Source organism: Phlebotomus papatasi, chromosome 3 (assembly GCF_024763615.1).
Source record: "Phlebotomus papatasi isolate M1 chromosome 3, Ppap_2.1, whole genome shotgun sequence".
NCBI classification, from domain to species: Eukaryota; Metazoa; Arthropoda; class Insecta; order Diptera; family Psychodidae; genus Phlebotomus; species Phlebotomus papatasi.
This window is the reverse complement of record NC_077224.1, coordinates 75,978,101-76,005,725: the sequence shown is the minus strand read 5'-3', so window position 1 is coordinate 76,005,725 and position 27,625 is coordinate 75,978,101. Positions and strand designations below refer to the sequence as shown.

Sequence of the window (27,625 nt, the reverse complement as noted above, 5' to 3'; positions counted from 1 at the left end):
AATGATGCGAACATTTTCCTGAAAGTAGAATATCAAAGAATTAATTTGCATGAGTTAGTCCCTTGTTGCACAAAAATTTGAGCGATAAATCTATTTTGTGCCCTTTGTGCCCCTTTACTTCAAACAAAATTGCGCAAGAAATCAAAAAGAGTAAAACTTTTTTAATAACGAAATTTAATAACTTATGTCATCTGAAAATTTATTAAATTTTCAAAATCGTACTTAAAATCTCAAAATCGTAAAACATTAGTTGGCCCCTTTGTAATTTCTTAAGGAGTGATATGAATCAGCATTATTCGTTAACTCAGAATTACTAATTTTGACACCAAGTACCCAACTTAAATCTTTGAGTTAGGAGCTAGCTTTAGAATTAAGGGGAACATAAAAAACCATTATCCCAAAACTTAAGTAATTTATTCAAATTTTTGACATGCCAAACGTAATGAATCACAAAATTCTTTCCCACTTCTGAAATTTGACCGATCTTTTTGCCTTCCTCGGAAGTAAACCATTTGCGCAATCAGAGATTAGGGAGAATGCACCTAAAAGTTATATAATTCGTCTCGAATATTAGTTTGTGTATTTTGTGGCTGGTCAACATTTCCCCCACCAAAAGTTCGCATGCGAACAGCGAGGTGAATAAATTCATTGTGATTTCACGGAATGCTTTCAATCGTGTGTTGTTCGTCTGACCAGACAGTTCCGCAAAAGCTCGCAGAGTGTGTGTCTCAAAAGTTAAACTTCCTGTTTGTTTTTTCAATTTTTTGCCTTTTTGAGACTGATAAGAGGGAGTTTTTCTCATTGATAGAAAATTCCCGTAGAGGATTTATCAGTGAAAGTGCTTGAGAGTGGATTAGGAAGTCAATGGATTTTCTTAATTTTTTTTCTCTGCAGAATTTGCATAAATTGATTGAAGGAGCTAAAAAGTTAATAAATAAGTGAATTTTTGGTAGAAGTGATGTCTGAAAAACTCTTCAAATAAGACAAGTGGTGTTGAAAGTGTATGCAGATCAACTGCCACAAGCTAAAAGATGTTAATTGATCTATCGAAAATGAGAATAACCTTCTTTAACCGGATTTACTAAATCCTTGAATTTGTGAGCGTTTGCTTATTTTAATTTGAATTATGCAAATATCATTAATTTTTCATAAAATATCACCAAATATTGTGTGAAGGAGTACTTCTTGGTACAAAGTGAAATGTGAAAAGTGCATTTTGTCAAAAAAAAAAAAAATAAAATTGCCATTGGATTAAAAATCAAAAATAAACATATTAAAGAACTAGGTCCTGTGGCGTCGTTAAGAACTTCCGGATGTGAATCGAAAACAAATAACTGTGGTATTTGAAGTCTCAATTACCTCGGAAAACGTGAGACGCTGTGCAGTGAGAGACTTGCAATAAAATCCATTCTCCCACACAATTCACTCCTAAAACGTTGCTCCAAGTAAAACAAACGGTCAAGGTCTTGCAGCAATTATGATGGTGAAAGCATCAATAACCGTCCTTGTCGCTGGTAATTTACTTTTTTTATCACCAAATCTTTTAGTCTGTGTGTGTGTGTCGTTTTCTGTTTTTTTTTAAGATGAAAAAGTCAATGAGCGGAAATTGGCAGCAAAAGCCCCCACACATTGTTGATTTTTCCAACGGCGCGACGTGTATACAGATCTGTACAAAAAAAGTTAACGCACTGAAATTTAAATAAAAGTCAAATTGGGATATTCAAACACAATGGATTTAGTTATATAGTGCTCGTTCTATGATACATGTGCCCTGAGTTTTAATCCGTACCTCTTATTAAATTTGTAAACGCTTCCCTTCAATGAATTCCAGAAGGTATAATATTGAAAATCCCTTTTTGTTAACTTACGTATCTTTAAAAATTACAATTTTAGTTTTTTCCTCCTAATAGAACTATGGGGTGTATTGCACAGTAACCAGCTTACTTATTTATAAATAAGTTACTTATTAAAATGGCCGTTGAAAGCTTAATTTCAAATTAATAAGTATTCCTACGCACAGTCCTTAACATTTTATTAATTAATAAAATTTTTTATTTATAAACATGCTCCTCGAGAGGAGTTACTGTTACTGTTAAAATTAAAACCTCTTTGGAATATGTAAAATTAATTGTCATTCCCTCCTTTTCCTCACAGTCCCAGGTTATTTTCAATTGATTTTAAAAAAAAGATTTTGGAAGCTTCTCATCAAAAATGTTTTACTTTGATTTTAAGGTGATCACCTGGTAAATCTCTATAAGACCACATAAATCGTAATTTCCTTCGTAAAATGTATCAATTCCTAATGTTTTTTCTTCTTAGTTTGACGATAATAAGTCTAAAAAGCTCCTCTCGAGGAGCATGTTTATAAATAAAAAAAATTATTAGTTAATAAAATGTTAAGTACTGTGCATAGGAACACTTATTAATTTGAATTTAAGCTTTCAACGGCCATTTTAATAAGTAATTTATTTATAAAAAAGTAAGCTGGTTACTGTGAATAGGTTTTCTTATTTATTAACGAATTAATAAATCAACTGGTTACTGTGCATATCCCCCTATATCACTTTAACTAAAGAAAACTACATTTATTACTATTTCAATTTATTTTGAAATAAATATTTTTTTAATGAGAATTACAATTTGAAATTTACTGTCTCTTATTAAAGTTGTTCTGAAAAAAAAATCACGGGTTTTAGACTTTTTTTTATAAATTTAAAAAAGGTCATTAAGTAATTCAAAGATGATCATTAAACAAGCAAATTTTGGTCATTATGGCTCCGGCACACCTTTTAGATCAGGAAAATTTCATGAAATCAAAATTCACATCCCTTCCCTTCTCACACGCTTTATGTATGTCCATCTCGTTCTTTCGCACTCAAAATTCGATTGGGCTAAATTGAATTTAGAGTGATGTTTAGCAGAAGAAGAAGAGTGCGCAAGAACGAGATAGACATATGCAAGGAATGTGACCAAGGCAGAGATTCGAATTTCGATTTCATGAATTTTTCCTTACCTAAAAAGTGTACCGGAGCCATTAAAATCTATGTTTGATAAGTAGATATGAAAAGTTTATCAGTTAAAAATAGTTTAAGTTATTGAAATTGTAAATTTGGTTAATACAAATTCATATTAAAAACGAACAGTTGAAAGTTAATGTAGGCAGAAAAATTATCAAATTTTCTTAGCAAAAAATTCAAATTTGGTAAGTAAAAAAAATCGATTTTGGGCAGTAAAAAAGAATGACCAAACTTGTTTCTTTTTTCAAAATCTTTTTTTTTTAATTTAATATCAATTCTAGTCCGATAAAAAAACAAACTTGACAAGTAAAATGTCAATTTTGCTCAGCATACCTTTTAGATCAAGAAATAATTGCATAAAATCAAAATTCATATTAATTCTCAAACTTTTTTTATCGCAACTGATACGCACATAAAATTGCACTAAACTAAATTTAATTTGATGTGATGCATAAAAGAAAAGAAGAGCGTGAAAGAACTGGATAAACATATGCAATATTTTTGGGAAAGAAATAAATATGAATTTTAATTTTATGAAATCTTGGTCATCTAAAAGGTGCTCTGGAATTAAACAACATAATTTTGATCAGTAAAATATAAATTTTGGTCAGTAGAAAATTTAATTTATTCATTGTATTGTATTGGTAAATTTAGAGCCTTGGGAACAGCAAAATCATCAGATAAAGTGTATTTTGTTTTCTCTTAGAATAATATTTTTACGGATTTAATTTTATTACTTGTAACAATTGATATTTTTACTCTTTTTACTAGTCAAAATTGATTTTTATTGACCAAAATCGTTTTTATATTTGTAATTTTTTTTATTAACTGGTTAAGTATTTTTCGCTATTTATAAATTATCTTTTGCATCCATTAGTCCTATGTAATATATTTTGCATAAAATAGTTGGTCTAAATTAGAGAATGTACGTGAAAAAATCACTTATCTGGGGTCACGATCCGATCTTCAGTGTCAATAATTTTAACGATTCCCTTAGTTTGATTTTAAGAAATATTCCTGATCTAAAACATTTAGAAGATGATGCATTTAATATTTCGAAGGATGAAAATAAGAGATATAATTAACCAATTAGAAAGAAAAAAATTGAGACAATAAAAAATAAAAATTGCAGTAACATATCTTGCGTGGATCTGTTTTAACACAATTGCTTGCTCTTACAACTTGTTGCAGAAATGTTATTTTTCAAATGTCTTTTTCAAAACAAGTTTCACATGGGAAAACAGTATTTCCCTAAGAGATTGTTTATTTGTCACGTAGTCCAGTGATAACCACTTGAACTCTAGTAGCACCAAAAATGCGCGGAGATTTTTTGTCCTGTTTTGTGGTTCCCGCGATAGTCATCGGGAAGCAATAATTTAGCAGCTCATTCATTCATTCTCTCGTCCATTCATTGATCACATTTTATATTCTTTAATGGGAATCCAAATTTAAACGATATGGCTCCAAGTAAGGTGACCTGCATTAAAGATGCGTTGATTTTCAAAATTATTGATACTCTTTACCAATAATTTTGACTATAATGGAAGTGTTTTACTGTGTTGACTCGCGACGGTTGCATATTTAGCAATTAATAATAAATTTTATCTGTGGAAATTGTTAGAGTTTGGCACAGCAAACAGGTTTCTTCTCTCCCAACGAGTCAGGTGAAATATGAACCGTCCCGGATGTATCGGTAAATGTTATATAAAGAAAAATCTTCCTTGTGAAACAAAGATCAATATAAACGATGTTACGTTCTCAAGGATTCATCGCAAATTGACTTTATGAGGGTAAAATATTATATCAAATCAATATTTTGCCTTTGGATTCTTATATCCGACCACTGTTGTCTAGAGAATGGCAAATATTGCACTTCACCCTGACTGAGAAATTAAGAAAATAAATTGTTAAATATTGCCACAATCTTGGAAATTAGCAATTCGCATTTATAATTTACTGGCAACTTGTAGGATTTTTATTATATCGCTGAACCCTTGTTTTGTTACAATCATACACTTTTTCTATTTTTTAATACCTAATCTTTTCACAGGGATTATAAATTTAATAAAATTTTACACATCTGAAATTTTTAGAAAAATAAATTTTATAGCCTTTAAAGAAATTTGAATCATATCTCGCTTGAAATATTTATATAGCAAAATTTGGCAATAAAAAATGTATGCAAAAAATCTTTAATCCTTGATCCCAACTTCTCAGTGTGTTTTAGTTGAGCTGATGTTTTACTAATAAATTTTACTAGCTCAAAATTCTTTAGGATAAGCTTTATCCTAATTGAAGCTTTAAGAAAGCATCTGATTGTCTTTAGAAGAGATTAAAGAGGAGTCAGAGGAGTAGTCCATCCATAAAAAATATACTTCTTCCCTTGTGATGAAAAAAACATTTAAATTATTCTTGTCAATATTGTAAAGAACCAATAACGAGAATATCCGTTAACAGATTATAAAAAAAAAATCATTAAAACCTATAACTCGTTAACGAACTAAAAGTACCGTAAGTACGGGCGACTTTGTCTCCTGCAAGTGACTTTGACCTTCGTTCGTAAACTCTTCTTTAATTCTAATGTTTAAGAATGGTTCTCACGGTTCTCACCGATCAGACATGGTAGATTGGATCGGTAAAGACCACCCTTAAGTTCTAGAAGCAAAGAAAAGCTTACGAAAGTACGGTGTCAAAGTCAAAGTATGGTTCAAATATTACTATTAGTAATAATAATAATAATTATTATTATGGCACAACTTTCCATAAAGAAAACAGTCTTTGAAAGCGATATTTCAGGACATGGATTATTTTTTTTCTTCCATTCGAAAAGCTTTAGCGCCAAAATAATTTCTGGTGATCTAAAGGGGATATGATCCCAGGACATTTTCTTCATAAAGCAAGACTCTACTTATTTGACCTAGGATCGAAAGAACACCTCTTCGACAGGGAACCTTTATTGACACTTTTGTCAAAATGATGAAATTTATTAATTGTATCTAATAAAATGGAAGCAATACGGCGTTTTTTCATTATTCTACGTTTTTCGATAAGGAGAACTGTTCAAATTTCGTATTCCAAATGGTACAGAGTAGGGTGTCAATAGGTCCTGAAGCGAGCTCTTAAAGTGTCAATAAGTGTTCCTTTCAACTTACTGAATGTCTCAATTACCTTTTAAAATCCAATTGAAATATTTTCTCTGGAAACAAAAATAAAGGTACATACAATTGAAAGATTTAATAAAGAATAATAATAAACTTCTTTAGAGCAGAGCAAAGGTGATTTTTAGGTTTTAAGCGCATGGATGCTCGGCTCACTATTTGCGATTTGTACACTTTTAATGTTAAATTGCAAATTGTTTAACCCTTTAAAAACGATTGAACAGTGGAACATCGGTGTCCTTAAAAAATAAGTCCTATGGCCTTCTAGAATAATGTTTTGCTTCAAAAAGTAAGAAAAGGTAATTTTTCTGTTCCTAACTTTAGATACTCGTTTTTAAAGGGTTAATTTTTTTTTAAAATTCTTTAACAATGATATGTGAAATTCAATTTTCGTGTTTAATATAGGCTTTAACCCTTTAAGGACGATTGGGTCACCGGTGACCCAAAAATGAAATTTTTCCTACGACCTTCTGAAGCTATACTGTGTTCTAAAAAGTCAGAAAATGTGATTTTTCAAGATACTCCATTTTTGATCCTCTCGTCCTTAAAGGGTTAAAAGCTAGTTCGTATTCTCTAATAAGAATCTTTATTTATTATATCAAATTTCTTTAAGCTTTTAAGCTATTATAGCTAAACTTCACACTTGGAAATGTTAAGCTTCTTTAAGTTGTCCTTAGCCTTAAGGTTTTTTTTTTTTTTTTTTTTTTTTTTTTTTCTTTTCCCACCTCCACCCCCAGGTCCCAAGCTCATAGAGCTTATCTAGGACAGGGACATTTCCATCATTGTGCACTTAGACATTATGACCAAAAACACATGCATGGTATAAATAATAAATAAATAAATATATGAATAAATAAATAAATAAATAAATAAATAAATAAATAAATAAATAAATAAAAAAGCAAATAAATAAAACAATGCATGTGTTCTTCCGAGACTTTGAATCGTCGAAGCAGTACCAGGTCACGCACCTGAAGACGAATCCCGCCGAGACATACCCCGCCCGGTCATTGAATGCCCGCGTTTCACATGTGGAGGTTGAGAGAGGCGAGAGACCCTCCCAACGCGGAAATCCAAGCCGAACGACCTATTAAGAAACATAAGGTATCCCGCGGCGCATAAGACTGCCTCCCGGCACATAACCCCTCAACCACCTCAACGGTACAGAGCCTCGGGCAAACATTAAATAAGAATATTACAATTTTTAACGAATTTAGCAACAGCTCTGGGCATTCTCTTGTCGTGGTTTTCAAAAGCAGTTGCCAACACGTCTCTTACACATTTCATACCATGGCACGCACTAATTAAATTTTGTCTACTTACTTGCTATCTGAGGGCAATAGAATAAAATATGATCCACGTCCATGTACGTATTACACGAATTACATAAAGGAGTACTACTGATGTTAATTCTATATAAATGAGCGTTAACTCTAGTATGGTTACTTGCTATTCTGCATGATACACTGATCTCAGATCTGGTAAACCGCGCTGTACCCTTGAACCACGCATTTAAAGACACTCTAGGCAGTATAGAGTGACAGTACCTGCCCAACTCCCCAGAGTCCCAGACTTCCTGCCATGTACACAATGCCCGATCATGTATCTTCTCATATATTGCACCCACTTCGGACTGAGAAGAGAAACCATAGTTTTGCAGCCTAGCCATAGCCATAACCACCCTACTACTGGGGAGACGGTCCTCGATTCTAAGCACGTCCCTTAACAACTGCTCCTGAATTCTTAGTGCACGATTAAGAAACCGTTCCATTATGTAGTCAAACCTTAATTCTAAGGGCAGAACACCAGCGAGGACTTCGACTGAACCAGTATGCGTACTAGGCATTAAACTTAAACAAACTCTCAGAGCTCGCCATTGAACTCTTTTGAGCTTTAATATATGTGTCCTAGCAGCTCCGCTGAATGCAAAACACCCATACTCTAAAACCGGCATTATAGTGGTTTTAAAGAGAATTAACATTAAATGTGGATGGGCACCCCAAGACGTACCAGCAATCGCTCTCAGAAAATTAATCCTCAGATCACATCTTTTCACGACATCCCGACAGTGTCCCCCCCATAAACACTTCCTGTCAAAAAACACACCCAGGTATCTAAATGAATTACACTGTGAAATGGAATTGCCTTCAACAAAAACATTTACTACAGGATCCCTGTGTCTCCTTGAAAAAATAAGTACTTCCGATTTCTCGGATGAAATTCTCAGGCCTAAACCTCTAAACACCACAACTAGGCTATCACAGACAATATTCAGTTTGTCCTCTATATATCTATCATAAAGGCTCTCGACACCGACTACAATGTCATCCGCGTACTGCAGAATAAAGCAGTCTGGAGGAATCGCCGTCTCCACTGCCCTAACATATATATTATACAAAATAGGAGACAGTGCAGATCCCTGAGGCAAACCCATACGACCAACTCTCTTCGTGACCACTTTAGAATCAAGGACCAGCGATATTTCTCTATAATTTAACAGTCCATAAAGAACTGCTGTGAAACCCGCCGGAAGACCCACAGTTCTCAAACCCTCACATAAAACGTCTATAAGCACGTTAGCCTTAAGGTTAAACATTTAAATATTGATCATTTTCAAAAAAAGCAATTTTAATCTTTTAATTAAGGTAAATTTTCAATTTTCCTTCACCCTAGAAAGAGGCATATTAATTGAATTATGTACTCTTATTGAGATAAAAAGTTTAAAGTTTAATATTTTGTGACATTATTAAAGATTTCCATTTTGAGTTGAGACATAATGACGATTCACATATTACAATAAGCTTATGTAATAATCTTTAATACGCGAGGTTTTGAAAGGTACTCGCAATTAGCTAAATTTAAAAGAACTGAACATTTTCATTATAACCTCGTTCTTGTTAAATATTATACTGTGTTTTTGCATAATACGGTAAGGACAATTGGAACACCGGTGTTCCAAAAATTTTTTTTCCTACGGTCTTCTAAAGTCAGAAAGAAAAGTGGTGTTTTTCTGACCGCTAATTTTTAAACTTCTCGTCCTTAAAGTTTTCCTTAAAATCTTCGGAACTGCAGCATATGAAGCGAGCCAAATTTCCGATTTTTTGATCAAAATTGTCTTATTTGGTTCCGGAATTGAGTGAGGTCGTACAAAAATATCCTATAGATTGAATCATCCTTTTTTATCGGTTCTAAACAATTTATAAAAATTGTTCTTTTATCAGAATATCCATAGTTTTCTATGAGTATACCTAAGGCTTCTAAAGCGAAAGAGGTAAAAAATTAAGGAAATTTGAGGCTTTAAAATTAGAAATTTATCTTAAAAATGAAGAGCTTAATTTCGAAAATAAATTTTCAAACTTTTAAAAGTGAATTAACTGAAATCATCAAGTCTGAGTAAATAAATTATATCATTGAGCAAGTGTACTTGGGGCAAAAAGTGCAAGAAATTTAAAAATATAAGCCTTCCAAAATTAAAGAAATCAAAGTTTCATATTTTAACCACTCACTTAGCCTTAATGAGTTTCCTTAAATGTCCAAAATCTAAAATAACGAAAAAAGAAATACAGCAAACAAAAAATTAATTAAATTTTCAATACTTTTTTCGCATGTATACAAAGTCATTATTTAGTAGACCAACTTTTTTATAAAAATTTCTGTATTAGTGATTTTTTTTTCGAATATTTTCAGGGAATAGCCTGACATTCATGAGTTCAAGCATTTCGCGAATTCCTTTTCATTTCGCCATCTCTCATTCTTCCATAAATTATTAAAATTAATTCATAGATTCATATATAAATCTATCTATCTTCAAATCTAATTAGGCAATAAAACGTTTGATGAATTAATTGAATGACAGTGCAAATTTTTAGGGAAATTCGTGATTTTCATTTTTCTCTATACAAAGAAAAAGTAAATAAATTTTATATAAATTGTGCGTCTTTCAGTTTATGTGATCGGGCGCGCCAGTCCGTCTAGTGCAGTCCCGCCTCCGTCAGAGATCATAGAGTTCAAGTGCGCCTTTCCGGATGACTATCTGTATGCCGTTCCCGGAACTCTGTGTCGCTCCTACTACAAGTGCCAGGGAGGCCATGGGGCACAGTATCAATGTCCCAATTCCACTGTATTCAATTTCTTCAAGCAAACTTGTTCGAGCTCATCAGGTGAGTTTCGCGCGCCAGTGGCATTCCAATGATCTATGCTGGAGATAAGAGATGTTTGATTTACACAATTTTGATATTAAGAATATTTTTTGGCTATTTTTAATCACTTTATTGGCTGGCTCTTCCTTCACCTCTCTGAAAATATTCCGTCCCTTGGGCCATTCTCTAAAATTCTACACGGATCTTCATTATTATTTTTTTTCCATTCCTCATATTGTCAAGATCATTCATGCAATTCCCATATTTTCCAGCTCAAAAAATTTCACAAAATATATCTCTCATTTTGATCCAACCACTGTTTTTGGGATGTCAAAAGCCTTGAGAAGATGGCTAATTCTGTTTAAGATACAAAAATAAGAAAAAAAAAGAAGTAAAGCATCATCTGCTGACCATTGAAGCAATATGAGATCCCATAAATAAATAAATTTCGGTGATAAACCTGAATTTGTGAATGATTCGTAGAATTATGGGTTCCCATCTAGACAATCCGGCAACTAAATAACCCACACAATTTTGGTTTGCGGTGTGAAAAACCACAAAATTCCACTTAAATCGACTGATTGCTCCTCTTAAAGCCATCTGTGGGTGGCTCATAATGCTCAATCATTAGCATTTTGGACATAAAATGAACCACCTGTGAAAATATGGCAAGTTTTCACTTTCTGCAGATGTTGCTCAAAAATTTATTGGGACTTTGCTCCATCAATCAGATTACATTGATGGGAGTCCCAGTGAGATCTTTATTAGAAACAATAAAATTGAAATGAGATCACGAAGATGCTGAAAAAAATGTGATCATAAAGAATGAAATAAGATGGCATTTTTATCTAAATTATTTCATAGAGAATCATTATGTGTTAAATCATTCAAGAAGAATTTTTGCAAAGCTTTCTGAAACACCCAATTTAATCAATTTTTAGAATAAGCAGAAAATTTATTGGATTCAGAAATTATACTTTTTAAATGTAAAAGATTTATTCAAGCTTATCAGATATTTTTGAGTCGTAGTAGAAAGGATTTGTTGTAGATCTCTTAAAAGTGATGAAATGTTACTCTGAATTTTTTTTTGAGATATTGAAAAAATGGAAATTTTCAGATATTTAGCAAAGCAATATAAATATGAATTTTCGATATGAAATTGAAATAAATAATTTTCATAATTCATATAGATAATAGATTCAGATAGATGACGTCTTCTCTCGAATTTTCTTTAAAAATTTATTTGACTAAAAAAGAATAAACAGAGAGAAAAAGAAAATAAAATTCAGGATTGAGTAGTTGGTTCCCTGAAGATTTGAAATTACTATTTATGTCTTTGTTCTTACTATAATGTCTTTATAAAGGTTATATTGGTAGAAGAGACTGAAGCAATTTCATATTTCATGTTTCATGATTCCTTTTAGAGGGATAAGCTTAAACTTTCTAAAGTATACTTACCTAAACCTAAATAATACGTACCTTATATTTCGAGTTCTGAAATTGAACTTATAAAGCTGCATTTTAACTTACCTGACAAAGTAATATAATTGCAACAGTACTTAAAATAATAATAATAAAATATTTACAACCGAATGAGTTGTATGATGGCTCTGAAAAATTTTCTTTCGATTCTGGAAATACGTGAAAGACAATTCCAAGCAGGTTTTTGTCTTATTTTTAAAATGTTAATGATATTTTAAGTTTGAAAATGATTTATAAACATATTTAAATCGACATTAATCTTATATGCACCAAAAAAATGCAAAAAAGGCAGAGCTCGTTCTCAGGAGTTCGAGCAACTCGCAAAGCCTCTGGAAGCTTTACCACCCCTTTAGGGAAAAAATAATTATAAATTTAACTGTAATTTATCAAAAGGATTTAGGGGAAAGTGACCATGCTTGATACTGTAAAATGATGTCCAAGGTTTGTGATTTTTTTCTGATTAACACACAAACCGAAGCGATTCTTCCACTATGACAAAAAAATGTCTCACTTATTAGGTTCATAGTCCTACCTCACATAGTTCCTGGAAATCCTCAGATTTTCCTCAAGAAGAAAATGGAAATTCAGTAGCGATTTTTATACAAGTTGGGTCCGGGGCCTTCCTGTATAATAATTGATTCGACAATTCGGAGGCCCATTTTCACTGCAAAAAATTCACCGGATACAAAAAATTGAACATCAATATTTAGACGGAACTCTAATCTATCTGCTTAAATCGTTTGTACGACTGGTTATTAGTTTTAAAATCACTTTTATGTAATTTTTCTAAGCCGTGTTTTTATGACATTAGGGCGCTAGCGAAAACCATTTTTTCACTTTGAGTCCATGAAAATGTCATTCTGCAACCTTAAAATTCAGGCAACAGGGTTGAAGATTATGTCAATTGTCGATAAAATTGGCGGATTTCAATAGGTGTAATTATGAAAGAATCACATCTAATGATAGAGTTGCCACAATTAAATTATCATTCATGGACCCTTTTTAAAATATAGGATGGACACAGGTAGAATTTATGAATTTGTCACCACCCACAAAAACAGTGTCCCCAAGTAAAAATATTTTTACATAAATATTAGTACTGATGACTCCTCTATGTGCCCATGATAGTAGTTTTCCTGAAAAGCGACATTAATTAAGAAACACTTATGAAATATCATGTATCGAAATTACAGTTTTGGACCCATTTTTGATTTTTGCTTCCTGAAACTAGGAAAAAAGAGCTAGGATCCTAATTTTTTTAGGAAATGTGAGGCTTAGCACCAGCTATTGAAATATATTGCGATGAGTCATAACTATTGATTAACATAGGAAAAAAATAGTTATTATCAAGCTTGGATCGTATCAAGCATGGTCACTTTCCCCTAATACAAAAAATAGGTACTTCCTCAGTTCAAATTTAATTTTCAAATTAATGCTTAACCCTTTATGGCCTCTACACACTAGAGAAATTGATGTCTATATTGAAGCACATTCCCTACACTTGTGTAGGAAAACCCCTTCAGTATTGACGTAAATTTCTCTAGTGTGTAGAGGCCATTAAAGACGATTTTACCAAAGTTTAACACAAAATTTTACCTTTAGCCATAAAGTAATGTTTTTCTCTAAAAGTTATTAAGAAATACTTTTTGTGATCCCCAATTTTTGACTCTCTCGTTCTTAAAGGGTTAAAACTGACCAACCATTTCGATAAACCGGACGTAGTAAATTATTCTAAAAACTTTAAGGGCCACAATTTCTGTAGAAACAGATGTCTATAGTTTTTATTATTTTGGTACTATTTACAAATGAGTTAATTATAATTTGATATAATAAATATATATATGTAAATCTATAGAAGAATTTAAAGAAAAAATCCTCAAACAAGCATTTTAAGAAAATTTTAAAGATAGTTTAAATAAACTTTGACCGAAATTAAAAAAAAATGCTGGTGGTAAATAAGTCAATTAAAAATCAAGTATATAGCCAGTTAAAAGTAATTGATCCAAAAAAGTTTAATAAAAGAATAATTTTAAATCAATTAAAGGATTATGTAGGTCAAAATAGAATTAAAATAGCATATTTTCTCTATATTTTTTTAAAATAATTTAAAAAATTAATTCAAGCTTTTAGTCATACAAAAATACAACATTTAAACAATATTTTCTGAAACTATCATTTAAAACTTTTAAAAATTAAGCCTCTGAGACACTTGATTTTCGGATATCTTTGTGAAAAAACATACTTTTCGAGTCCTTGAACTTGAAACTTACTTTTCGATACTTTACTAGTTCTTGAACGAAGAAATTTTCGAAAAATATAAAACTTGATTTTTTTAAATACAAAAAATACCATTTTTAACGTATTTTACACCACGTTTCGTCTTTTAGAAGAAGATGCGATCAAGTAAACATAAAATCCTTCGTTCAATTGATGAATTTTTAAAATTTTTAAATAAAAATTTTAGAAAATATAGCTTGAATATTGTACTTTTATATGTTTTAGAACTTGGATTAAATTAAAAATTTTATACGCTAAAAAAGAAACTCTGCTTTATTTTTGAGTCTTCTTGACCCACGTAACCCCTTAAATCGTTAAGGGTGTATAAGATAAAAATAAGATAATGTATTAAATTTTCATGAAAAAAAAACTTTTATTTTTTTATCTTAATCTAAAGATTTTTCATGAAAATTTAATATAAGGGAAGAGCACCAGCGATCGGCAGTGTTCCTCGGATCGTCAGGTTAATATTGTAATGTAGCTTCAAATAAAATGAATATTTAAAAATTATTAGCTACTTTTTACCATTTAATTCTCACAAGAATGCAGTGCATTAGCTCAGATTTAATTTATGAAACCAGTTTTTCGTGAGACACCTGATTAAATTCATGACGGTCCGAGGTACATAGTACATATCTGCAATTAGACCTATTTTTTATTATTTTTTGTAAAAATTTAAAATGCAAATGCATAGATATAGTTAAATGGATCACTACTAAACCGATTAGCATACACAAAAATACTTCAACTAAATATCGAGCATGTCTCCTAACATTCCGATCCGTGGTACTCTTCCCTTATAATGTTGACAAATTTATTTAGTAACTGATTAACGCTTGGAGGACGAGAAGATCAAATATTTGGTTATCAAAAAAAAAAAAAAAAACACATTTTCTGACTTCTTAGCGCAAAACATAACTTTAGTTAGAAGGTCGAAGGAAAAAAAATGTTTGGGCGCCGGTATCTGTATCGTTCTTCAAGGATAAAGAGCAATGGACAGTATTTCTAATAAATATGATCAGTTAAAAAAGTTGTTAGGTAGGTAATTTAAAATCAAATTGTAAGTTATTTACGTTTTAAAACAATAATGAATTGGAAAAAGGAAAATTTAGAAGTTGTGACATTTTAGGAATTTAAGGATATGATTTTCAATTAATTCTAATTCATTTTTGCGTTAAAAGAATATTTTACAACCGTAAAATACTTTGTTAACCGTTTCAATTTTTTGGTGACTTTATTGATTTACGGCACATAATTGTTTAATTTCTTTTTCACATGTTATAAAAATATTTTTCCCTGTTAATTTATTTTATTATGCAATTTAGCAAGATAATACCTACCAGTTTATTTTTGCATAAAAATCGTATGTATGATTCTGCCCATTTTCTGCCCCACTTTCTTGCGTACCACGGCAGTTAATTACTTTAATTTTTTTTCCAATATTATCTGTGAAAAATCCAGTCTTTGTATCAAGTTTGAAACAGGATATTCTTAATAATCAAATTACATTGTTGGTAAGTATTTATTAAAAAACAAAATCGAATGATTCATCCTTGCAAGTATAATTGAAAAATAAGACCTTTCCCTCTACCGACCGTTATTACTTTTAAAGTTGTAAGCATTTCCTCATGAAAAACTTTACATTTAAATACTTATTAAGAATACAATTTTCTCTTAAAATAAAAAAAAACATTTTGTCTCTTGAGATCAATCTCTAATTGTTTACTCATATACATAACTTTCTCATTTAACATTTTAAACATCTGCAGACTGATGACCTTTTGCGCAACTTCTTCAGTCCATTTTTGCGATGACTCTTAAGTGCGACTCATTTGTTCAACGCCTTCGTTCACAAATTTGTCTGTCATGTCAATTTTATGATAATTGACAAAATTAATGCAAAATGTTCTCAAAAAAATATTATTTTAAAGATAAAGTTGCAGTGAATGGAAAAAGCCCGAAATACGCAACTTTTCAAGTCTTTTTGTTTTCTCCCAAAACAATTGTACTCTCCAAGTTGTTTCGACTATTTCTGCGTCAACTTTTAATGGTTTTGGCGGACCAGTTTGTAAAAAAAGGTGTCGTCATTCTTAACAACTCTTTTATATTTCAAGTTCACGCGGTCACTGACGTGAATGCAAAGTGATATTTTTCTCACAGTCGTGTGCCTCCGATTCGACTCACTGAGCCAAATGCAAGGCATCAGCCGGTAGACTTGTTCCAAATGTCTACGTGACTTCTTACTCAAATTGCGTAATCAAATACCTAGGATGCATAAATTGAAAATTAATTACAACTTTTGCTCTTCATTCTCCTCAATATTAATTGATTATAATTAGCTATAATTTTTATTCGATATTATGCAGGCATTTTTTGTTCTATAAATTGAATGATACGTTTTGCTATCAGACACATTAATTTGACTAGTACAATCGGGTAAATAGCTCCAAACATGGTTTTGATTGTAAAATAAAACTACTAATTTAGGGTAAAACCGACAGAAATTGAATTCACCAATTGGAATTTCCAATTAGATTTCTTTGTGAAAAAACACGCAAAATCAACTCAAGTGAAAATTTAAGGCATATCGAAAAACAATGTTTGTTATTTTTAAAAAAGCATAGCAATAAACTTTAGTATGTGTTTTTGTTGTTAACAATTTCTCATGAAAACTTTCGTAAAACAATTCATTCAAGTCAAATTAGGAATTTATTATATCTAAACCACCTTTAAAAATAAAGAATAACAATAAGTTTTAGCCTGTATTTATTAGCACGTTAATAGATTAGTGACTGTGACTATGGATAGTCGGCGTTTTTATTCTATTTTTTTTTTATTAATGCACCCCGAGTTGCACGCATTTAGAGGTCACCTTTAAAGAATCGAAGCTACTATAAGCGGGTCCCGGTTAAAATCCCGAAAGCCAAAATTACGAACGCCAAAATCACGAATGGGTCAAAATCACGAAAGTCAAAATCCCGACAGCCAAAATTCCGAACGCCAAAATCCCGAAAGCCAAAATCCAGAATTCTTAAAAGTGTCACAGCTGTATCTTGGGAAATTATTCAACACATTATCCTTCATATATAAATTTCATCTCTTTCAGGATTTTGAACATTCGGGATTTCGGCTTTCGGGATTTTGGCTCTCAGGATTTTGGCGTTCGGGATTTTGGCTTTCGAGATTTTGGCTTTCGAGATTTTGGTTGCCTCCGACTACACTCAGTCCCGGGATTATGCACATTTTCGGGACCGAAAAAAAACGTGTGAAATTGTTTTCAAAATTCCCGCGTCACACAATAGTATACATTCAGGCGTAGCCCAAAAATAATTTCATAACTTGAATCCTAAAAGTAGGCAAACTTGCATAATTGTAGGGTAAAGTGGTACAAGTTGGACAATGGTACAAGTTGGACAGGGTTTTCTTCTTGATAAATTTAGTACTTCATTTTTATTTGTATATTTTTAATGCTTTAGTTTTATAATTTGGTTCGTAGTGCTTAAAAAAAATTTAGTTCTGTATTTAGGGTAAATTAAACTAATTCTAAACCTACTCCAAATGGAAATTTTTCGCTACTCCAAATGGAAACGTCATTGTTTTCATGATAAATACAATACTAAATTATTATATTTATATATTTTCTATAACACAGTTTCGTAATTTAGTTAATTTTGCTCCAAATAAAACGAAAATCAATTCATATTCACAAATTTTAATTTGTTAATTTCTCAGAAAAATTAAAACTGTACCTTTTCACCATCGAATTTTTCATCGATCGACCTTGTTTTCCAATGAAAAACACAATAAAGTGACTGTTGTTTATTCGTTTTGTTTTAACATTTAGGTCATATTTCTGGCTAATTTTAATTAAATTAAGTGCTAATCTTTATTGTTAACGGTACGTGAAGTTTTCAAATGAAATAATTATATATTTTGTGAACAAAAAAGGGTTTTTCTGAAGTGTCTGCAAATGCTTCAATAGGAAACCCCGGAAATATGATTGTTTTGGAGAGATTTTCTTATTGTTTTAGATGGGAAAGGAGAAAAGACCAGGAATAAGAACAAATCCTGCACTAAAGAGCAACTCAACAAGGTTTTGGAAGTTTTTCGTCGCAGTTTCACTTACACTGTTTGTCTCTAATTAGAAACTTTCCCTTGTCTCCATTTGGATTAATATGTTCTCAATAGAAGTATTTTGCACTCTTGTATTTTTCTTGTATTTAAGAAGTTTTCAAATTATATCTAAAGAATTTTCACCAAACAGTAACATTCTAGAAGAGCCAAGGAGCAAATTTATGTAATTCTCTTCAGAAAAAATATGAACTTTATGTGTTGAATCTTTTGTCAAAGTTAAAGCTTCTGGAAATGGTTTTGGATTAGGACATTTACCCTATCAAGAAAAAATCCCTGTCCAACTTGTACCGGCGAATTGTCCAACTTGTAACACTATGTCCAACTTTTACCATTTTACCCTATGTGCATAATTTCGTCAGGTGCATAATCCCGAAGTGCATAATGCCGGGACTGAGTGTATAAGCTCATCTTGGCTTACAGTGGTCACTGGTTTTATTATTATTATATACCATAATTCATTATTGATAGTGTTCGGAAATTCATGTCATTAGGTTCAGCAGATAAGTGATTAAAGATTCAATCACACTTTTTTCTTAAAAGTCTATTTTTTAAGTTGTTTATCATGATTTCTGAAACCGGAAGGGATATTAACTTTCGGTCTTCGTTGACTACCTCTAAAAAAGTATTATCTAGAGACGTTTTTCCCTTTTCTCCACTACTTTTCTTTTATCCCTCGAAAACCATGTTTTTTAGTTTTATTACCGGGAAATTCGCCAGAATTTTATTGAAGCTCAAAGGCCAATCACTTTAGAGAACTCATTTTTCAACCGATTTGCTTAAATTTTGATTTTTTGGCCAGGTCAGAGGCCCATCAAGACTAATAAAAAGTGAGACTATTTTTCACTTTTCCTTGTAAAAATTTGGCAGATATTGCACCACGACTTAACCCTTTAAGGACGATTGGAACACCGGTGTCCCATAACGAAAATAATTTTTCCTGACTACCTAAAGTTATTTTTTTATACTTCTAATTTTTTTTAAGCAAAACCCTTTTGGGAATAAAAACTACATTACTCATTACGTAATATTTTTCATTAGACTGAAAATTATTATTCATTGTTATTGTCAGAAAAGTTACTTAAAATTATGGGCTATTTTTGTCCCTATCGCACGTAGAGGTAAAAAATGTACCGAATCAGACTCTGTTGAACTTTCCAAAGTTAGATATGAAACGTTTCACAAATTTTGTTTATCGGTTTAATTTTTATTGTTGATTTTCGGTCTGTAAAAAGTGTCTCGTCGTTAAAGGGTTAAATAAATTTGCTCGTAGTTCTTGTATTATTTCGGCGAACCTTATGAAATATTATGTATTTTTAGATAGCTTTAGATGTATGATTTCGAAATCCCCTGGGCTATGTCGTAAAAATTATTATGCGCCTAAATCAGTCCCAATTAGTAATGAATTGGCCAAGTAAATCGTAATTAATTTATATTTCTCAAATATCCTTTTTTTATTTGTGCGTAAGCATACTACTAGTGTCAAAAACATTCCAAAATGCATACTTTTTAACCAATTTTTTAAATTCAGAATTGTTTTGTGATTTGTTAATCATTTTAATTGATTTTATCCTTGTAAAGGCGATTTTATAATTCATATCTTGTAACAATGTTTAAACAAGGCAAATGACCAATTAAATTACAATAGCATGAAATAATTATGCAAACTAAGATAACAAAAAGAGCAAAGCCCAATAAGTTTAAGGAATTCCAAAGAATAGCCAAATACGCAGAAGAGATAATAACAACATAAAAATTTAAACAAGACTTTCTTCCTACAGGAGTTTGCTATGAGGCTGTTTGCAGAGGACGTAAGGATGGGAATTACCCAGACACAACTCATGCTTGCCGCAGGGCTTTTATTTGTCGTGGAGGATCACTCGTTGGTCTCTTTAACTGCCCCTCTAGACATGTTTTCAACGGAGCTTCTTGTATTAGTGAAGAGTCTGGGGCATGTGAACCTCCAGAATCCACAGCCATTGCCTATCCATATGCAGGTGATCAAAGATGTCGCGGATTGCCAGATGGACACAATCCCCTGCCAACAGATTGCTGTCGCTTCCTTATTTGTGCTAATGGAGAAGTTTCTGAGGAGAAACTATGTCCCAATGGCCAAAGATTCGACAGTTCTACGAAAAAATGTGTTCCACCAGATCAAGTGCCTTGTATAGTGCACAATCCCTGTCTCGGAAAGGCTACAGGACTCCATGCAGATGAGTTATCCTCAAACTGTCGAGACTACGTGAAATGTAGTGAAAATTCTATAGTAGCTCGGCTAAATTGCGGTGATCAGGGAGTTTTCAATGGGAAGCAGTGTGTACCAGTAGGGCTCTATGAATGCCCTCAAGATAGACTTCCTAATCCCCAAGCGGCTTTTAATATTTGTCGAACTAAATCGAATGGATTTCATTTGGATCTCCGTAGGGGATGTCGCTATTACGTTAAATGCACATCAGGACGTATCATTAACACTTATGAATGCCCTAATGGGAACTTCTTCGACAGTGAATTACGCAGCTGTATCCCGGAAAATAAACAACAATGCGAGGATCCAACTCCTTCACGTGATTGTGAATTTTCAATTGGATCTTTTCAGGTAAAATCGATGGGAGTATTAAAATAATTAGATCTATGATCACTCACAATCATTCACTACACAATGTGAAATGTTAATTTTACCCTGCAGTATTGATCCAAAATCGGTGTAAATATTACCCTTTTTAGGTGTATTGGGGGTTAAAGTTACCATTTTTCATGTTAATTTTACCCTTAAGAAGGTGTAAAATTAACATTAAAAAATGTTGATATATTTTTACACCTAAAAAGTGTTAAAGTTATGAGGAAAAAAGTTAATAGTACCCTCATTTTTCTCAGTGTAGAAATCCTGTAAAAAAGATATAGTGTGATATGGGGTAATTTGGAACCATTTACAATTTGGGACATTTGATATTTTCTCACTGTTTTAGAGATTTAAAAGGAAGAAACCACCCAAGGGGCATTTGATATCCAAATAATGTATGTCTCAAATGTAACCAACATATTTTCAACGTAATCGAGCCATTTCTTAAAAATATAATGTATGAACGCAATGGATGTATATTATCTGAAAATTATGTGCGTTGAATGCCAGTATAATAACTTGACTAAAAATTGTATAGAAAATATCAGTTATTTTCTATTAATACATATAATACATTTTGTTTGATAAATTCCAGTTAAAATATTGTTATTTTCCCTTAAAATTACGACTAAACATTTTTAGATCCATAAACAAGTCATAATATAATCTATTTTTGAGTGAAAATGTATAAAACTATGTCAAAAATTTCTGAAGTATATTTATCTTACATATTTATACCATTATGTTCACACAATGTCGTGAAATTGTATGAACATCATGTTCTGATATATTTTAGTTACATTTGTTCCATAAAAGACACAAGTTACATACAACTTGTCTTCTTTTTGTATGACGCTGCCAGATTGTCAAATTCTACTTTGTTTACTAAGCAGAAGTTCATCTGCGAGTGAAAATTTGTGGAAAAAGTGATGTCTCACATTAATTAGAGTCCTGAAATGCACCAGCGTGTGCAGAAAAATCGAGTATACAGATAAAAGGCATTAAATTTTACAAAGTAAGTGCAAATGATGAAAAAGTAGTGAATTAACACTTCGTTTGTGAGAGCTAATATTTTCTTCCTTTAATTGCAGTGTACCGCAAGTACAAGCATTAGGACAGTTTCCAGATCATTTGTTATGAAATCAAATTGCAGAATGAGTGCCCAGAATGCAGAAAAAGTTTATCAAAAGCATAATCTTTCAGTGTTTTGACATTTTTGCTGTATAATGATAATATTGTCGTAAGAAGTCTACAAAATGTAAATATGATATACGACATCTTGTAAATATAATCACTAAAATATATAAATGTGTTTTATTTTCTGCTTTTCTTACTTATTCGGGTTATAATACCTTGATTTTATTTTATCAGAACAAAAAGAAGATTATGGCGTGGAAAAATATAGAAAATTGGCGACGCCAAAGTCAATTTAATGGAAAAATGATACGCAAAACATTGCAGTACAATTATATTTGACCAAATTATTATTTAAAGGGCTGTGTTCTATCAATACACGCAGTAAAAATTTAAGAACCATAAGTTTTTTAAATTATGTAATGTAAAAAGCAATAAATTTATTCAATTTTGTTTTATTTAACTTCTCAGCTTTCCCTTAAGAATTTCGAGTCGGGAATGAAATTTTGTTCACTAATATTTAATCCTCTAACGGAAAACAGTTATTGCATTAAACCTTCATACGCGATAAAAGTGCACGAAGCACAGAAAATGTCACTGAATCGTTGAGGATAAATAATTATTCATTTGAGGAAAATATTTGAGCAAGTCTTAAAAAAAATGGACAAGAAATGACAGTTCTTCAGTCGATATAGTTATAATATTGGTATGACAGAGTGATTATATTTTATTTAGTCATGAACAATACATTTTACCGTACACGATAACTTGATTAACTCTAAAATAAAAAATTGTTATATTTCGGCTATAAAAATTCCCCATTCACCCAAATATGGGCCTGTTTTATGCGATTATATAGAAGAAATTTGTAAAGTTTTCGCCATCATTTTCGTATAGATATCAGACATCTCTACTCATTTATGGCGATAAATGCTCAAACGTCTTTTTCTTCTATTTTGTGGCCTTTGTTTTCTCTTTGCTCATTTGAAACAGTGAGAAAATCTAAAGTTTCCCAAATTATAAGTAGTTCCAATTTTTTCTCCTCATTTTACCCTACTGGCTGTGCTCTTGCTTATAAATATATCATTTTTTTTATCTTCAGGATAAAACTGATAACACAGACTGCACTCGCTACTTCTACTGCTACAACGGCCTCAAGACCCGTTTAAAGTGTCCTGAGGGCAAAGTCTTCGATGGTGAGGACTGTGTCCCAAAATCTGTATACCAATGCCCAACAGCGGATAGTAATTTTTGCGAAGGCAAACCAGACGGATACTACAAGGATCCTTCAGGAGGATGTCGCTCATATTTTAGCTGCATTCACGGCAGGAAATTCACCTACCTCTGTGCCGAAGGGCAAATCTTCAATGGTTCCCGCTGTACCGATCGTCGTCCTGGGGAACAATGTGATCGCGATGAGTGCGTAGATAAACCCGATGGCTACTATCCTGATCAAGTCAGTGATTGCCATAAATATTTCTTCTGTCTCAGAGGCGAAAAAATTACCACACTAACGTGTCGAAATGGGAAAGTCTTTAATGGACAGGGATGCGTAGAGCCTGGCATGTTTTCCTGCCAGACATTCACGCCAAAATGCATGGAACATTCATGTGAAGTAGAAAAGTGCCATAGGGATGGATTCTTCATGGACATCTCGTCGGGATGTCGCAACTACTTCTTCTGCATCGGTGGCAAGAAGAGTGTACTGTCCTGTTCCGAAGGACACCTATTCAACGGTGAACTCTGTGTACCCCGAAAGACTTTCCACTGTCCGAGTTTCTGTCAACCTCAGAATCAATGTTCTTAGTTCAATATCCACCTTACCCCCAATTGATGGTTTCTTTGAAAATGTGCCGTGAATTATTTAATTTGTAATCCCTTAAGACTCTCTGGCTCAAACCGATCTCATATAAACGATTTTATTCACAAAATATTTGATCATTTTCTTCAACGATTTAATCACCGATTTCCATTTGAGCCTAGTGTTGTAGGTAAATGTAAGTAATCGTCTTTTGGATTAGAAAAAGTATACCTTCTATATTATTAAAGCCATTCTTAGCATAGAAATTATTCAGAAAAATTCCAATTTGTGGAATTTAAGGCCAGTACCTTTAGTTTTAAGGTTGAATTTCAGTACGATTTGTCATAAATCCAAACAATAATTACCTCATTAGCTAATAGAAAAACGTATTAGTTTATTTTAATGTTACCGCATTACTTTGCAAAACTGTAATAAAAATCCAAATAAACTCTAGCCGAAAGGAAAAGCCACGCCCCGTTGAAGATTTGTAACAATTAGCTGAAGTACAAATTATTTATAAAACATTTTACTAATAGGAAACATGTGCTGTAGCTTTCCTTAAGTAATCCATCCACAAAATTGCAATCGAAGACACTCAGAAGAGATCGTCCCACAAAAATTTAGGACACGCCCCTAACAAAAAAATATTCCGAAGAGACTAGAATAATTTATATTTATTAAGTTACTTCCAAAACATTTTAATTGCTAAACATTTTTAAGAATTTGTCACTTTGGATATGAAATAATTAAATTTGGTTTTAGGCGGAAAATGCCATAATTGGACGTGACCTGTATATATGGTAAGTGTGCCAAATTTCGGCGTAGTTGCATACAAACAAGCGTCAAAGTCTAAAGTTTGAAATGAAATATTTTAAATTCAAATTGATTTTTTTATTCTTTCTTCTTAAAGTGTTGCTTGGAACCTTGTAAAGACTTTACCGTCTTTATTTACTTTAAAATCATTCTTAATACATTTTAAAATGAATAAAAATATACACATAGCTTTGGTGCCCTATTTCGGCCACCTTAATTCTCATAGTTCCTTGCCCTTCGGGAATTCTTCCAATATATTTTTCACGTCATCTCGTTTGTCGAATCTACATTACGTAAAATCTAAACGTTCATGAAAATTCGAGGAACAAAAAAGGTGGCCGAAATTGCAAGCTGGCCGGAATTTGGCACACTTACCCTATGTGGGCTTAGGAAATATTCAACTTCTGCTTTTCGTTTGCAGAATTCCGTTTTCATTTGCACTCTTAATTCCTTCAAATATTATAATTTTACAGTCATACTACTGAAAAGTTTGAAGAGCGAACTTGAAAAAAACAAAACATAATTGCAAAACTAATTTTATTATACCTAATAATCCCCTATGACTTTAATGAACTTGGCACAGCGACCCTTCAACAATTCTATTCCTTAGCATGAATGTGTCTCTGAAAGTACCGCCTAATCTGATTTTATTGTTTGAAGTTCACAGAGAAAGCAGGATACAATCCCTTGATTTTTCACCTCCTAAAATTTCCTAAGAGAAATGGCGTCAAGCTGTTTGTGCGTCTATCGCTAGGACGATTAACTAACGGATGGAGCATTTTAATTCACAAATGGTATATTTTTCTTAAATTCTTTAGAATTTTCAAGCTTTAGATCCCACAAAAATAAATATAACACGAAATGGTAGCCACATATACAGAGAATATATTTTTATTGTGTTTAAAATTTTACTGGCGTTACAGATAGAAAATTTTTCAGAAAAATTCAAAAAATTGCGAATTTTACATCTTTTTCATAAAGGTTTTAGAAACTATTAACCTCGTGCAATCATTATAAATTTTGTGCTAATAACATAACATTAGATACTCTTTCATTTGGTAAAAGTTTTAAAATGATTGCATTTGGTTTTAATACCAAAACTAAAAAAACCACTTAAGAAAAAATATACCACATTTTTGTACGAAAAATGTATGAGAATGCTCTGCCCTGGTCTGTCGTCAGCTCTATAGAGGCCAAACGGTAAGAAATAGCGGACTTGGAACCTTCGGGAGAACCCCCATAAGTCCCACAAAAGTCATGTTTTTTGGAATTGCTCGAAAACGCATCGTGCGTTTTTTTTCATTATTGGATATTTTAGAAATTACCCAGGCGAATATTTGACCATGTGTAAAAATACTGTTGAATCGTTCCTAATAACTGTTTCTTAACGTGAAAGGTTGAAAAGGCTCTAGAGAACGTATATCTCAACCGAAAGGTATCATGTTTTGGCTCGTTGGAAAGTTCTTGGAATTTTCTTGATCTTGATTCTTTTCTCTATTCATCAATGATCATCAGTACTTTTTGTAACTGTTCCTTTCATCTCTATGCAGATGACTTACAAGTCTCTGTTGTGGACGAATCCTCTAATCCTTCATTGAATGGATTGGTTCTCAACCCTACTAAGCCTCAAGCCCTGATTATTTCCAAGAGAGCTTCAAACTGCTCAAGTTATCCCATTCCTCAAAGTGCCAAAGCTATCCCCATTGCCGACCAAGCAATAAATCTGGTCGTTCTTTTCAACTGAACTTTGTCCGATCATGCCACTTTCATTTGCCGCAGGGTCAACTTTTCTCTGTTATACCCTACGACGCTATCGGGACCTCACGCCCTTTGACACTACAATTCTCTTAGCTAGGTTACTTCTTTTGCCTTTCTTCTCACTGTGCAGAGCTTTTCTTTTCGGCGGATAGTGACACAATTCATCTGTGAACGTGAACTTGGTCCCCGTGATCATATCTCATCACACAGAACTATAAGTGATGCCCTGCCTACCTGGCGTCATTTTTGACATCATTTTTGATTTATAAGGGCTCGGCTAGAGTTCGGGGGATAATCGTGCCGAAAGCGTATTCTGATACTTTTTATCTTACGCGTTCTTTGTGGAAGGAGTCACTCACTTCCTCTTTAAGTTTTCTAATATCTTTTTTTCTTCTTTTTCTTTCCTAATTTGTGTAGTTTACAAAATTGAATTGAAATAAAATTTTTGACAAGCCTGAACTGATTCTAATCGTCTGAATCGGAAATGAACCGGTTCATTATCGATAACCTCAACTAATTTTTATCCGAAATTCAATTATATTACATAATAAGGTATTTTGTGTGATTTTTCACTAATTAATGAATCAGTTTAGTACACTTACCGGGTAAGTGTACCAAATTTCGCCATACTTGCACGCCAGCGCCAAAGTCTCAAGTTTAAAATGCAATATTTTTAATACAAATTAATTTTTTTTTGTTACTTCTTAAGAAGTGTTTCTTGGAACTTTGTTGACAGTTTATCGTCTTGAATTTGTCTAAAATCATTCTTGATTCCATGACGATTCTTTATTGAATTACAATGTAGACATAGCTTTGGTGGTCTATTTCGGCCACCTTCATTCCCATAGTTCCTTGCGCTTCCCTAATCCTTCTAAAGTCTTTTTCACATCATTTTGTTTGTCGAAGTGACATTTTTTGCTATTTTTTTGCATCGTATAATCTCTAGAGCAGGCCTGTGCTAAAATAAAAGCCGAAGTGAATTTGGTGGTACCAGTTGGGATTCTTCGAAATGCCGCGAAAATCCACGTAGAGAACATGAGAGATTTTTTAATGTGAAAATTGTTTAATTCTTTAGAGTTAAGTCATTTTCACAAGAAAATCCTTTTAATAATTTATTTGAATACAGTTATTTGGGTTAATTGTCAATAATTTTCGATATCACAACAAAAACATTGGGAAGAAATTTTGAGCTGGAAGACTCATATTCTTTTGAGCTGTCTCAAAATTCAGGATAAGTCTGAGAAAAACCCTTTTGAACAACACTATTTTGGTTAATAAGGAATGCAAAAGTACAT

General features: G+C 32.2%; 1 protein-coding gene across 4 annotated transcripts; it reads left to right on the top strand.

The window, feature by feature from the left end:
* The first annotated feature begins 714 nt into the window (after nt 1-714).
* On the top strand, nt 715-24,144 carry LOC129805809 (peritrophin-48-like). 4 transcript variants are annotated; one of them, XM_055853985.1, is made up of 5 exons: nt 715-746; nt 895-1,514; nt 10,120-10,335; nt 19,986-20,800; nt 23,061-24,144. In XM_055853985.1, the coding sequence occupies exons 2-5, from the start codon at nt 1,478-1,480 to the stop codon at nt 23,763-23,765; spliced, it is 1,773 nt and encodes a 590-aa protein (XP_055709960.1). In that variant the 5' UTR covers nt 715-746; nt 895-1,477; the 3' UTR covers nt 23,766-24,144. The 4 variants fall into 4 exon arrangements, with proteins under 4 accessions (XP_055709960.1, XP_055709958.1, XP_055709961.1 ...); XM_055853983.1 differs by lacking the exon at nt 715-746 and having other exon boundaries at nt 1,233-1,514; nt 19,971-20,800; XM_055853984.1 differs by lacking the exons at nt 715-746; nt 895-1,514 and adding an exon at nt 4,286-4,710 and having other exon boundaries at nt 19,971-20,800.
* Nucleotides 24,145-27,625: the final 3,481 nt, after the last annotated feature.